Genomic DNA, 14,747 nt, shown 5'->3' on the forward strand with positions numbered 1-14,747 from the left:
TTTCCCTCCAGGAATTTGTCCAAACCTTTTTTTTAAACCCAGATACACTAACTGCTGTTACCACATCCTCCGGCAAAGAGTTCCAGAGCTTATCTGAGTGAAAAAAATATTTTCTCCTATTTTGTTTTAAAATTATTTCCATGTGACTTCCTTGAGTGTCCCCTAGTCTTTATACTTTTGGAACGAGTAAAAAAAATTGTTGGGAAGTTAAGTAGGAAAGTCAGGAAATCAAATAGGTTGTGTGGTGCCATGTTATTAAGTCGATGCATAAGAGGCCCTTGTACTAAACCACATTAAGCATTAATGTGCACTTAATGTAGGGAAAAAAGGCTTACTGTGTGTGTGTGTTTTTTTTTGTTTTTTGAGAGGGGGTGGTCTGCAGTAATTTGCCTGTCGGTGCATTCTAATCATATACTAGCTATTTAATATTTTTCAGGAGGGGGGTGCATCATGGGTGCAGAATGGGTATGGAAGTATTAGCCTGCTTGCACGTTTGCTTAGCACGCACTAACTGGATAGCGCAGGACTTCATGTGAGGAGCATTTAGCATCTCTTAAACAGGAGGTGGTATGTGCTCCCACATTAATATTTTGCAGATCTAGTGCACTAATGTGAAAAGTTTAATGTGGAACCTGCAAAAAGAAAAAAAAAAGCCCTATTTTAGGAATATGCTGGAAATCGACTTAAAACAATGAAGCTAAAATGCACTATGCTCATTTCTTAACACATCTTATCAAAAGGGCTCCAATATTTGTAATAGCTTAAGCTTTCAGAGCTGTACTGTTATTGACCAGATGCGATCTGCTTTACCTTATTGTTCAGATCAACTCAATAATTAGGAGAAATGCCATTTAGGTGTAGAAGTGATGAACAATGATGGAAAAATTACCATTGTCATGTATTGGAACTATACAAGGATGCAAATGTATCCACCGGTCAACTATTAAATAATATATTGGGGATCAGATTCTGCCATCCTTAAATATCTCTCTATTAAAAATACCTTCCCTTCCCCCCCCCCCCCCCCCCACCCCCCCCCCCCCCCCCCCCCCCCAGTGAATCTAATTTATAGATAAATCCTTTTTTGTAGCTTGAGAAGAATCTTCTGGTTTCCATTGAAATAGTGTGAACATCCTACCTCATTATGGATGATTTGTCAGCAGAAGACATTCAGCTCAGGGCCAACCAGGTGACCGATGAGGTAAGTTGTTTTGTTTTTGTTTTTCCCATGCTGAAGTAGAAGGCAGGTATTAGTAAAGGGGAGTTTCCATCCTGTACCGAAAGTATTTATTAAGAGCAGCCTCATTCTGCCACCAGATAGTGAAAAAAGAGAAGAATAATGCAGCTAGAGGACTTCCTGTTCCTTCTCCCCTTATCAGCAACAGAATTTCAGCATGTGGATATAGTACAGTGACTCTGTTCCTCAGCTGTGAAGCAGTACAGATACAGATTGGTTGGCTTTAATTGAAATTACTCCTCTTTGTTCCCACTTTGGGTACATGAGCATATAGATTTCTATATTTGAATTAATACCGGCTCCCCACTGGGCCTTTTTGCCCAGCCTCTACCGCGTTTAGGTGCTGCCACACTAGTGGCTTCTACCACCTCTATTGGCAGGCTGCTGTATGCCTTGTCTTCCACTTCGGTCCTTAACAAGTTCCATACTTAATCTTAACAGCTATGCCCCCTCTCATGCCGTGCTGCCAGGTTTTGTAGTAATCCAGGTAGCTCCAGAACTAGTGAAACTGTCTGAAACATCTGACCACCCTGTGCTTATTGAAACTAGGCTATAATTGTGGCCTCTCCTTGCAAAAGTACTCTACAGATTTTGCAGCTTTTTTGGAAACCTGAGACCAGCCAATCTTCTGTTTTCGACTGAGTTCAAGGAGTGTACCTGAATATTGAGTTATGTTCCTGCCCAAATGGGTTCACAATCTAAGTTTGCATCTGAGGTAATGGAGGGTAAAGTGAGCTGCCAAAGGCTATAAGGCATATCCATGAGAGAAGCAGGATTTCCCTGGCTTCTCTAACAACCAAGTTACTGCTCCCTTTGGTTAGAGTTGTAATCATGGCCATTGTATGTAGGTTGCCTCCAGCCTTCTTGAAGTATATTGCAGCAATATCACCAATCTGGGTCTTTTGGCTTGTACTCTTCCATTTTGGGGCCCCTAAATTCTTAAATCTGAGCATACAGAAGCCCTCTAATTTCTCCTACCTGGTATATTTCTCCCCACCCCCAACATGCCCTTCCAACTGTTTCAAGCATATTTTAATTCCGCTGCTGTTTTGGGTGCTAGACGAGAGAGTACTTGAATATGAGGGCAGCATACTGTTGAATGATTAGCCTTCTTCAAACGAGCAAGTCATGGGATGAAGGGACAGGCTGCTTGGCTAATGAGATTTTTTTTTCAAATATTACATCCTAAAAACAGATTTTTTTTTTGGGGGGGGGGCAGCAGAGGCAAGAAATATAGTATACAATTGAAATAAATATCAAGAAAATAAGTTCAGTATTCAAGCCCACATTATAGAGACAGAAGAACTTAACATCCTCAAAAATCCAAAAGGAAAAAAGTATGCATTATATACCCCCTATTAAACTTCCTGCAGTTAATATCTCCTTAAACTCCCATAATCTCACTCCCATCCTAACTGAAGTCCTTTCCAATTGAAATGTCTCTAGTAGATTGGGTCCACAGAATATGTAGTGCACATATACAAGAGAACCCACAAAAAAAAGTAGCCCCTAATTCCAACACTTTAGATTTCAGTTGGCTTATGATAGTACTCTTTCTTGAGAAACTCTGTGCTGTTAAGTTATTTGATCACAGCACAGATCTGCCAGGTCATATTGTATGATGGATTTGTGCAGCTTAATTCAGATGCTCTACTCCAGAGAAATGAAAGGGTGCAACCCTGTGTGTGTGTGGTTTTATTTCCCAAGTTTCTAGCTTTCCAACATTAAAATAAGAAAACACAAGTTTTAGTACTTGAAGTTTTGAGACAATTTAGTTTGGTACATATATTTCTCCAACATAGCTTGGCATGGATTAAAAAAAAAAAAAGACCCACATCTGAAGCACAGTCTAAGATCTCATATAATTCATAGCCTAAAACAGTACAGAGGAACATCCACCTTAGAAATATATAAATTTGCCATCCACAGTAGCCATAATTTCAGTAGTCTAATATTGACCCAAGTCCATCACATCATCTCAATTAAATTTCACTCTTATGAAGTAATTTGCTTGTACAGCCATGTCTTCTCTCTATTTTTTTTTTCAAACGCTCTAAATAAGCTCCATTTTCAAAGCTTGAGAAAGACCGTTCCGGACCTGAGGCACTCCTTTCCTGTACTGTACAGCTTCTGAATGATACAAGTCTATAATCTTTTGTCAGTCAGGTATTCTAGATGCTAATCTGGTCAAGAATCATATGTGATTCCCAGACTGTGGATTGGGACCCCAAAAGGGGTTCACAAACGGGGCTCTGCTACCCTATCCACTGGACCTATGCCTAATAGTGGCAGTCAGCATGGAGCCTGTGAGTCAAAGAATGTTCATGGTCCCTGTCTTCTCCTGTGTGGTCTTTCTGTTGAACCGGAAACCCAGAGTAGTGAGATCTGTGAGTGTACATTGACATACAGGGCTCTGTGTGGACTGGTTTGTAGAGAGGATGAAGGGGAGGAGAGTGGGGAGAGTATGCTATTTTACTTTCATTTTCTGGGGTCAAGTTATATTTTTAGGTGTTAAAATGGTTCATGTTGGATAAACATTTGGGAAACACTGAGCTATGTGGACTCAAGGACTCATATATTTAAATGATTCTTATTGTTTAACCAGAAAATACTAAAATTAGAGAATCCCTCTTTTCCACGAGCAGCCCAGCTGCTAGAACTCTATGATCTTTGCCACATACTTCAACAAGCCTTAGATTCTCGTTTATGGAAGTCTGAGTTAGTAAAGTGGTGTATCCTTTGCTCAGAGCTGTTAAAATAGCATGCTACTGTTAGATTATGATTGCATATACAACCGGTGTTTGAATTTGTGTGTCAGGATTTTGCATTGTTCACTAACATTTGCTTCAGTGATTGGTTTTGTAAACAGGATTACTGCTATTTTCCCGTCTTGGATAAAACTTCTTCATGGTAAAACTGTATAACCCAGTATTGATTCCAATTCCTGCCTGGGCTACTGAATTTTAAGTGACTCTCGTCAATGGAATAGTGTAGTGGACCGCCTGAAGCGATTCTCTGTTCTGGATAGGATTAACCAGCCTCTCTTTGAATAGTACTTGGTATCTGTTTCCTAGACATTCTTGTCCCAGATAGAACCATGTTAAAGAAGATTGGAGGTAACCTACATATGGCTTCCATAGCTACAGATGTAACGGGTATGGTTGGCCTCAGGTTTCCCAGAAGACTGTGGTAACCTGCACAGACAGTACTTTTGCAGGGTATGGCCATGATTATATTTTGGTCAACAAGCATGGGGTGCTTAGATTTACTTTTTTGAAGACTCGCAGTAGAGAAGCTGACACTTGCCATTTGGCTCACACCCAGCTCACTCGCTTCAGAGCCGATTTATTCATCATGGCCCTTGTGCTATTGCAGTCAATTGAGAAGCAGCCAGCACACTCCTGCACTTGGCATGCCCCTTGCTGGGTCATCTGCCAGCAACACACCAGCCTACCCAGCTGTTCCATGGACTATGGTAGGGTCCGGGGGGGGGGGGGGGGGGAGGAAGATCCACACTGCACTTCAGGGCAAAGAGTTACCCTTCCATCCTTGGTGCTGCTCCCCAGTGACCCCCTAGTAGCTGGCAACAAAGGCATTACAAAGTGGTCCATAGATCCAGGTGTTGAAGGCAAGGTAGAGTGAAACCCCACAACACCATATTTATCCTGGTGTTCTAGCCTCCTAGGAGCATCTAAAAACTACCACCAATACTAGAACAGTAAGCATATTTTTTTTTACTAATGAACAAACATGTATAAGCAGAGAACTGTAAATGTTCCTTTAAATGTTTGAGATGAGTTTCTCTGATCTCTCTTCCATAGAGTTCTCTGATTACTTTGATTCTGATATGTATAAGATCTCAATAAGTTACTAATAGTCATTTGCCTTTTTTTTTTTCCATGCTAGTCTCTGGAAAGCACTCGGAGAATGCTAAACATGGCTGTCGAGGTAAACCTGTGGATTTGGTCTGTGTATATATTACCTGAAAGCTAATGCTTCCTTTTAAATAGTAGAAGTGATAATATGTGTATGGTAAAGCATGCATTTGGCCTCCAGACAGGGAATTTTCCTTAACATGAACTCTTACTTTAGGACCATTCCCTCAAGGTATTACCCAAAGACTGCTACTCGGTATAGTAGAAATAGTTTTTCTACTGAAAGATGTTTACAGTATCCAGTATCATTATGCTGGGAAAATGTTCAGATCTGAAGAGGAGTAGCAGAATGTGTTCCATGTGTTTAAAAATTTCATTGTTGATCCTCTTATTTTCCTTGTGAAAATGATAACTTTGCAATATTTGTGAACTCTTTTTGCTAAGCAAATTCCCTGAGTCTGCAGTGCTCTCAAATACAGCCAAACTACAAAATGTTATATTTGTTCATGGAGATAAATGGTACAGTTCCCAAGTCCCATGTACATATAGTATAGCTTATGTATAGGAAGAAACAGACCTCGGTTGTTAACAGTGCCAGATTCATAAGTCTGGCTTTATTTGTGTTAATGCTGGAAAACTTATTTCAAGTGACTTGACTGTCCCATTTATTTAGGACATTTTTAAATTACTGGGCCAGAAATGAAACAGTGTATCCTGTTCTCATTATCTGTTAGTTACTGACATCTTGTTGCAGTAAAAAAAAAAAAAAAAAAAAGCAGCACTATAAATAAGAGGAGGTGGCAACTTCTGTATCTAAAAGTTAATCACTCTAATATGGAGCTTTGCATGCAATAAGGAATTCTTGCACTCGCTAATAGACACTGTAGGCTCCGTGGCACATGGAGGAGAGAAATGATTTCATAACTTTATCAGCATTCCTTTCTCTTTAGAAGAATATATAGCCTCTCAACATATAATTAACAAGGAAAGTGTATATACATAGTAAGTAACGGCAAATATAAAGACCTGAATTGTCCATCCAGTCTACCCAACAGTCACATTCTCAATGCTAGATTAAATCAACAATGAACGTGATACTGTATTCTGTAATTGATCATGGACTTTCTTTGTTGTTTCTGGGACATAGTCCGTAGAAGTCCACCCGGCGCTTTCCTTATGTACCAATTACTAGAGTTGCTGTCAAAGCCTATCCGAATCTGTCTTGTCGTCGTTTGCGGGACACAGACCATAAAAGTCTACCCAGCACTGTCCTTTCATTCCAAATTACTGGCATTTCCATCGAAGCTCTCTCCAGTCCATCCTAAACCGGATTGCTGTACTTGGACTGCACCAGCCTTAGTTGATACAGTTGCCATCTAAGCACCATTTGATTTGCAAATACATATGCAACCCTTTTTAAATTTTGTACTTTTATACTTTCGTTTTCTAGAGACCCTGTGTTCACCCAAACCGTTTTTGAATTCCATTACAGTTGGGTCCCCCCCCCCCTACTTCCCTCGGGAAGGCATTCCAGGCATTGACCACGATCTCCGTGAAAAAGAATTTTCTGACATTACTCCCAAGTCTACCACCCTGCAACCTCAATTCATGTCCTCTAGTTTTACCATTTTCCCTTCTCTGGAAAGTATTAGTTTCTATATTAATACCTTTCAAGTATTTAAACATCTGTATCGTATCTCCTCTGTCCCTCCTCTCCTCTTAAGGTATACATATTCAGGTCTTCCAGTCTCTTCTCATATGTCTTTTGGCGCAATCCCCATATCATTTTTGTCACCTTGCTCTGGACCGCTTCAAGTCATCTTACATCTTTAGCAAGGTATAGCCTCCAAAACTGAACACAATACTCCAAGTGGGGTCTCACCAACAACTTGAACAGGGGCATCAACGTCTCCTGCTGCTTACACTACCTCTCTCTATACAACCTAGCATCCTTCTGGCTAAAGTCACTGCTTTGTCACACTGTTTCGTCACCTTCAGATTCTCAGATACTATCGCCCCAAGGTCCCTCTCCCTGTCTGTGCATATCAGCCTCACATCACCTAACTCGTATGTCTCTCTTAGATTTCTACTCCCTAAGTGCATCACTCTGCACGTCTTTGCATTGAATTTTAATTGCCAAGCATTAGACCATTCTTCTAACCTTTGCAGATCCTTTCATGTTTTCCACTCCATCTGGGGTATCCACTCTATTACAAATCTTGGTATCATCCGCAAAAAGGCAGACCTTACCTTCTAAACCTTTGGCAATGTCACTCACAAATATATTGAGCAGAATCGGCCCCAGCACCGATCCTTGAGGCACTTACTACTCCCCTTTCCTTCCGCTGAGTGAATTCCATTAACAACCACCTTCTGGCATCTGTCAACTAATTCCTAATCCAGGTCACCACTTTGTGTTCTAACTTCAGCCTTTCAAGTTTATTCAGGAGCCTGCTATGAGGAATTGTGTCAAAAGCTTTGCTGAAATCTAAGTAGATTACATCTAGTGCCCGTCCTCGATCCAATTCTCTGGTCACTCAGTCAAAGAATTCAATCCAGATTCATTTGGCACGATTTACCTTTGGCAAAACCATGTTGTCTCGGATCTTGTAATCTATTGTATTCCAGGAAGTTCACTATCCTTTCCGTCAGCATCGCTTCCATTACTTTTCCAATAACCAAACTGAGACTTACCGGACTGTGGTTTCCAGCGGCTTCTCTGTCTGTCGCCACTTTTGTGAAGAGGGACTACATCCGCTTTTCTCCAATCCCATGGAAACACCACCCCCTCCCCAATCTCTAAGGATTTATTGAACAAATCTTTAAGAGGACCCGCCAGAACCTCTCTGAGCTCCCTCAATATCCTGGGATGGATCCCGTCTGGTCCCATGGCTTTGTTCACCTTCAGATTTTCAAGTTGTTCATAAACACTTTCTTCTGTGAATGGTGCTGTATCTGCTTCAGTCTCATAAGTACCTTTACCAGTCAGTCATGGTCCTTCTCCAGGTTTTTCTTCCATGAACACAGAGCAGAAGGATTTGTTTAGCACGTTTGCTTTTTCCTCATTATCCACACAATGGTTTATAGAATATTTGAGTCTTACAATTCCATTTTTAGGCTTCCTCCTTTCACTAATATACCTGAAAAAAAATTCTTGTTGCCCCTCCTTACATTGCTAGCCATTTGTTCTTCCGCGTGCGCCTTCACCAAATGTATATCTCTCTTGGCTTCTTTCAGTTTCATCCGGTATCCCTCTCTGTGTTCCTGTTCTTGAGTTTTCCTGTATTTCATAAACGCCAACTCTTTAGCCTTTATTTTTTCAGCCGCTTGCTTGGAGAACCATATCGGCTGCCTTTTTCTCTTGCTTTTATTTACTCTCCTCATATAAAGGTTGTAGCCATATTTATAGCTCCTTTCAGCCTAGACCACTGCCTTTTACATCTCGTATATCCTCCCAGCCCATCATCTCTTTCTTCAGGAATTCCCCCATTTTACTAAAGTCAGCATGTTTGAAATCCAGGACTTTGAGTTTTGAGTGGCTGTCCTCCCATTTAGCTGTTGAATTAAATCAAGCAGTTTGATCACTGCTGGCCAGGTGGGCACCCTCTCGCACATTAGACACACTTTCCCCATTTGTGAGCACCAGATCTAGTGTCACTTCCTCCATCATAGTTTGTCACCATTTGTTTGAGCAAAGCACTTTGAAAGGCATCCACTATCTCTCTACTTTCCGATTCCACAGATGGAACTTTCCAATCCGCATCCGGTAGGTTGAAATCTTTCAGCAACAGCACCTCTTTTCTTTCCCAACTTTTGCATATCTGTAACCAGATCTTATGTAGTTCCTCCAATTGTGTCGGAGGTCTGTAGACAATACTCATGTGGACAGAGGTTTCATTATATCCTTTCAAGGTGATCCTTTATTATCCATATTGCTTCTTCCTTTCCCCAGGCCCATGGCATTTAATTTGCTTTGATATCATTTCTCACATACAGAGGTACTCCTCCACCTTTATGACATCTCTGTCCTTCCTAAATAGATTGTAGCCTGGTATGTTTTATCCCATTCATGTGAATCATTGAACCATGTCTCTGTGATAGCAACAATGTGTAAGTCTGACTCTTACATCAGGGCTTGCAGATTATGAACTTTGTTGCTTAGACTGCAAGCATTTGTGGTCATCGCTTTCCAGCTACATTTCAGTGGAAGTATCATCTTTTGTCTAGTTTTTTGTTTGGTCTCACTTCCTGCTGTGTTGGTAAGAAGTGATTTGCTAAGATTGTTCTTTTCATTGCTTTCTTTACTACTGTCACATCTTGTCTTTAACTGGGGGTGACCACTGGAAGTGACCTGCCTCCATATACCACCCCCGCCTTCTAGTTTAAATGCCTAGAAACATATTGTCTGAATTTTTCACGAAGTATGTTTCTTTTTCCTGCCACAGTGAGATGCAGCCCATCATTACAGTATAATTTTTCTCATCCTCCTGTGTACCTAAAACCTTTTTGATGACACCAGACTTTGAGCCACTTATTGAAATTCTTGCTATTTTGTAAACTTTTTCTCTCTTTTCCAAAAGTAGGTAGTACTTCAGTAAAAGCTACTGTTTGAACCAAAGGTCTTAACACCTCTCTTGGCTCCTAAAAAAGCGCTCTGTGTTGCAAGTGGGGGTATTATTGGCCAGGTCATTTGTTCTCAGGTGGATAACATTAGTGTTAGACTCCTTAGTTTCTTCTCTGATTATAGTAAGTTTTTGGCTAGTACTCCTGGTAGCTCAGAAGCCTGGAAGGCATTTCACTTTGCTGGGCCCCTTGAACTGTGTTACAGTGTTAATGCTTCTGAAAATGAAATCCCCCTAGCAGCAACAGTTTTCTGGTATGAGATACTTTTAGTGTTTTTGGGGGGTGTCTTTTCTCTTGGGACATCTTCATTGTTTTTTGTTCTACCTCGGTTCTATTTTCTGGAGTATCACAGTGCTATAATGAAGCAAAAGAATTCTATAGGGGCAACAATTATGAGGGTGGATTCTTCTGTGCCACATGTCATAGTCTACCTGAGCCTACTGTGATCCATGTATTCGTAGATGGTTTTATTCTTTGAGGCAGTAGTGAGAAATTGGTATGATTCTGTGCAGTGATAGAAGCTGCTTTAATTGCATCCAATTCTTGCTTACCTTTGCTGAGCTCCTCTTTTTTTTATAGTAGCAAGCTGAAGACAGATTGGACAAACCTTAAGCCTCCAGATGGTGTGCCTTGGAACTAAAGCACCATAATTATTACATAGAATAAGTGTCATCTTGATTGGTTGGAATGGATATGAATAGGTGTTAGTATGATAGGCTTAACAGTCTGCAAGATTGCTGTGTATGACTGAGGAGTAATGTTAATGATTTTTCTCCGAGGACAAGCAGGCTGCTTGTTCTCACTACTGGGTGACATCCACGGCAGCCCCTTCAATCGGAGATCTTCACTAGCAAAGACGTTTGCTAGCCCTCGCATGCGCACGCACACCGCACATGCGCGGCCGTCTTCCCGCCCGAACGCACTCGTGTTCGTCAGTCTTCTTTTTTTCCGTGGCTGTGTTTTCGTCGTCCTGTGCCCTGAGGAGACCCTCGCGCTTTTGCCGCTTTCTTCCGTTCGGAAGTCTTCTTTTTCTCTTGAAAGTTAATTGCGTTTGTGTGGTTGTTAAAAAAAAAAAAAAAAAAGCCTTATTTTCTAGTTTTTTTTTTCCCCCGTCAAGTTTCCTTTTGCTTTCGAAAGCGGCCCTTGTGGCCGCCCGTACGGGTTTTCCTTCTTATTTTTTGGTGCCCTTTGCTATCATCGCGGATTTTGACTTCGCCGGCATGATTTTTCCGCCCATGTCATCGAAGCCTCCCAGCAGCTTCAAAAAGTGCACCCAGTGCAACCGGGTTATCCGGGTTATCCGATAGGCATGCTTCGTGCCTTCAGTGTCTGGGGGCTGGGCACCGTCCTCAGGCCTGTTATCTCTGTCTTCTGTTGAAGAAGAGAACTCAGGTGGCGAGATTGGCCCAGTGGAACATCTTGTTCGGGGCCTTGCCTGGTGTTTCGACGGTCACAGTATCGAGGTCATCGGCCGGTGCATCGATGTCTGCAGTACTGAGGTCATCGACCGGTGCTCCAGTGTCTACGGTACCGGGATAATCGTTGGTACTGATGTCGTCGGAGGGTGCCTCTTCGTCAGGAGTGCAGGTGAGGGCTGTCCATTCCCCTGCTGGTGGCGGTGAGCCCTTGAGTAGGTCTCCACCTGCCTCGAGGGCTCCTGCTGTACAGCCCCCCCGGGATCGACCTTCTTCGGACTCGGCCCCGAGGAAGAGACGCTTGGATTCGATGTCCTCCTCGTTGGTACCAGGAGGTTCCGGTGACATGCTTCATGTGAAGGCAAAGAAGCATCGGCACCGGTCACCTTCCCGTTGTGGTACCGAGAGCTCTGGGTCACAGAGGGATTCGGCACCCACTAGGCATCGACGCCGGGAGGACCGCTCACCCTCCATTCAGGAGGTGTCGATGCGCTGTACCCTGGACAGCCCGGTATCGCCTCTGCACCCCGGACAGATTCTGAGTTCGTCGCCTGTGCCGGACTCCCTGCCTTCCTCGACAGCCGCTCTAAGCGAGAGCCTCCGGGCTATCCTTCCAGGGATCCTGGAGGAGCTGTTGTGCCCTTCTCCTCCGGTACTGGGGGTGCTTGCGCCGCCGGTGCCGTTGAGTGAGGCGATGGCTGGCCCCTTGCCCGTCGTGAGGTCTCCGATACCAGTACCGCTTACGGTGCCTGCGTCGGCTGCCTCCCAGGCAGACTTCCCGACGACATCAATGGAGGGAGCTTCATCGCCGCCGATGCAGGAGTTTTCTTCTCGACGTTCCCACCATGGCCATGTGTCTAAGGAGTCAAGGCGGGCACGGCTTCGGACTGAAGTTCATGAACTGGTGTCCGACACCGATGGTGAGGCCTTGTGGGAGGCAGAGGAAGACGTCAGATATTTCTCAGATGAGGTGTCTGGCGGTCTTCCTTCTGATCCCACTCCCTCCCCTGAAAGGCAGCTTTCTCCTCCTGAGAGTCTGTCTTTCGCGGCCTTTGTCCGGGAAATGTCTACAGCCATTCCCTTCCCTGTGGTTACGGAGGATGAACCAAGGGCTGAAATGTTTGAGCTTTTGGACTACCCTTCGTCCACAGAACCCATGCATCATGTCTTCAAGAAGACACTGCTGGAGAACTGGGCGAAGCCGCTAACTAATCCCCACATTCCCAAGAAGATCGAGTCCCAGTATCTGATCCATGGGGACCCAGAGTTGATGCGGACTCAGTTGCCTCACGACTCTGGGGTTGTGGATCTGGCCCTTAAGAAGGTCAAGAGTTGTAGGGAGTATGCTTCGGCGCCCCCGGGCAGAGCAAGCCAAGCCTTTTCAGCAGGTGGTCAGGCAGCTGAAGGCGTGTCATAAATTCCTGGCCAGGGGTGTTTACGATACTTTTGATGTCGCCTCCAGGGCCGCTGCTCAAGGTGTGGTGATGCGCAGGCTCTCATGGCTGCGTGCTTTTGACAAATTCTCCCGCTGGGCGCCTTCAGCATCTACCTCAACTGGTAGACGTTTTTATGGCGGAAGGAGGACTGTTACCTACTCTTCTAATAAGCGTAGGTACAATCCTCCCTCTCGCCAGCCTGCTGCCCAGGCCAAACCCCAGCGCGCTCGTTCTCGTCAACAGCGTGCAACTCAACAGGCCCCTGCGGCTCCCCAGCAAAAGCAAGGGACGGGCTTTTGACTGGCTCCAGCAGAGCATAGCCGAAATCAAAGTGTCTGTGCCGGACGATCTGCCGGTTGGGGGGATGTTAAAATTTTTTCAACAAAGGTAGCCTCTCATAACCTCCGACCAGTGGATTCTTCAAATAGTCCGGCTAGGATACTCCCTCAATTTGGTTTCAAAGCCTCCAAATTGCCCACCGGGAGCTCAATCCTTCAGCTTCCAGCACAAGCAGGTACTTGCAGAGGAACTCTCCGCCCTTCTCAGCGTCAATGCGGTCGAGCCCGTGCCACCGGGGCAAGAAGGGCTGGGATTCTATTCCAGGTACTTCCTTGTGGAAAAGAAAACAGGGGGTATGTGTCCCATCCTAGACCTAAGGGCCCTGAACAAATATCTGGTTTGAGAAAAGTTCAGGATGCTTTCCCTGGGCACCCTTCTTCCCATGATTCAGGAAAACGATTGGCTATGCTCTCTGGACTTAAAGGATGCTTACACTCATATCCCGATACTGCCAGCTCACAGACAGTATCTTCGATTCCGTCGGGGAACACAGCACTTTCAGTATTGTGTGCTACCCTTTGGTCTCACCTCCGCGCCCAGGGTGTTCACAAAATGCCTGGCTGTAGTAGCGGCGTCGCTATGCAGACTGGGAGTGCATGTGTTCCCTTACCTCGACGATTGGCTGGTGAAGAACACCTCCGAGGCAGGAGCTCTACAGTCCATGCAGATGACTATTCGACTCCTGGAGCTACTAGGGTTTGTGATAAATTATCCAAAGTCCCACCTTCTTCCTATTCAGAAACTCTAATTCATAGGGGCTGTGCTGGATTCTCAGACAGCTCATGCCTACCTCCCGGAAGCGAGGACCGACAATCTTCTGTCCCTTGTTTCTTGGGTACGAGCATCTCAGCAGATCACAGCTCGGCAGATGTTGAGATTGTTCGGCCACATGGCCTCCACAGTGCATGTGACTCCCATGGCCCGCCTCCACATGAGATCAGCTCAATGGACCCTAGCTTGTCAGTGGTACCAAGCTGCTGGGGACCTAGAGGACATAGTCCTACTGTCCACGAGTTTTCTTCAGTCCCTCCATTGGTGGACAGTTCGGTCCAATTTGACTCTGGGACGTCCTTTCTAAATTCCTCAGCCTCAAAAGGTGCTGACGACGGATGCGTCTCTCCTGGGGTGGGGAGCTGATGTCGATGGGCTTCACACCCAAGGGAGTTGGTCCCTTCAGGAGAAAGGTTTACAGATCAACCTCCTGGAGTTACGAGCGGTCTGGAACGCTCTAAAGGCCTTCAGAGATCGGCTGTCCCATCAAATTATTCAAATTCAGATAGACAACCAGGTTGCCATGTACTACATCAACAAGCAGGGGGGCACCGGATCTCTCCCCCTGTGTCAGGAGGCCGTCAGAATGTGGCTTTGGGCTCACCGGAACGACATGTTTCTTCAAGCCATGTATCTGGCAGGCGTAAACAACAGTATGGCCGACAGATTGAGCAGGATAATGCAACCTCACGAGTGGTCGCTCAATTCCCGAGTGGTACGAGAGATCTTCCAAGTGTGGGGTTCCCCCTTGGTGGATCTCTTTGCCACTCAATTCAATCACGAGATCCCTCAGTTCTGTTCCAGACTTCAAGCCCATGGCAGGCTAGCGTCGGATGCCTTTCTCCTTGATTGGGGGGAAGGCCTCCTGTATGCTTATCCTCCCATACCTTTGGTGGGGAAGACTTTGCTGAAACTCAAGCAGGATCGAGGCACCATGATCCTGATCGCTCCCTTTTGGCCGCGTCAGATATGGTTCCCTCTTCTTCTGGAATTGTCTTCCGAAGAACTGTGGAGATTGGAGTGTTTTCCAACCCTCATTACTCAGAACGAG

General features: G+C 44.7%; 1 protein-coding gene across 2 annotated transcripts in view; it reads left to right on the forward strand.

Moving 5' to 3' along the window:
• Window positions 1-14,747, forward strand: part of SNAP23 (synaptosome associated protein 23) — a 90,673-nt gene that overhangs the window by 45,786 nt on the left and 30,140 nt on the right. For both annotated transcript variants that reach the window (XM_030214466.1, XM_030214465.1), the window contains exons 2-3: window positions 1,091-1,201; window positions 5,144-5,185. In XM_030214466.1, the coding sequence (XP_030070326.1) occupies window positions 1,145-1,201; window positions 5,144-5,185 (99 nt within the window). In that variant the 5' untranslated portion in view covers window positions 1,091-1,144. The remainder of the gene's footprint in view (window positions 1-1,090; window positions 1,202-5,143; window positions 5,186-14,747) is intronic.

The sequence above is a fragment of the Microcaecilia unicolor genome, chromosome 9 (genome assembly GCF_901765095.1).
Source record: "Microcaecilia unicolor chromosome 9, aMicUni1.1, whole genome shotgun sequence".
In the NCBI taxonomy this organism is placed as follows: Eukaryota; Metazoa; Chordata; class Amphibia; order Gymnophiona; family Siphonopidae; genus Microcaecilia; species Microcaecilia unicolor.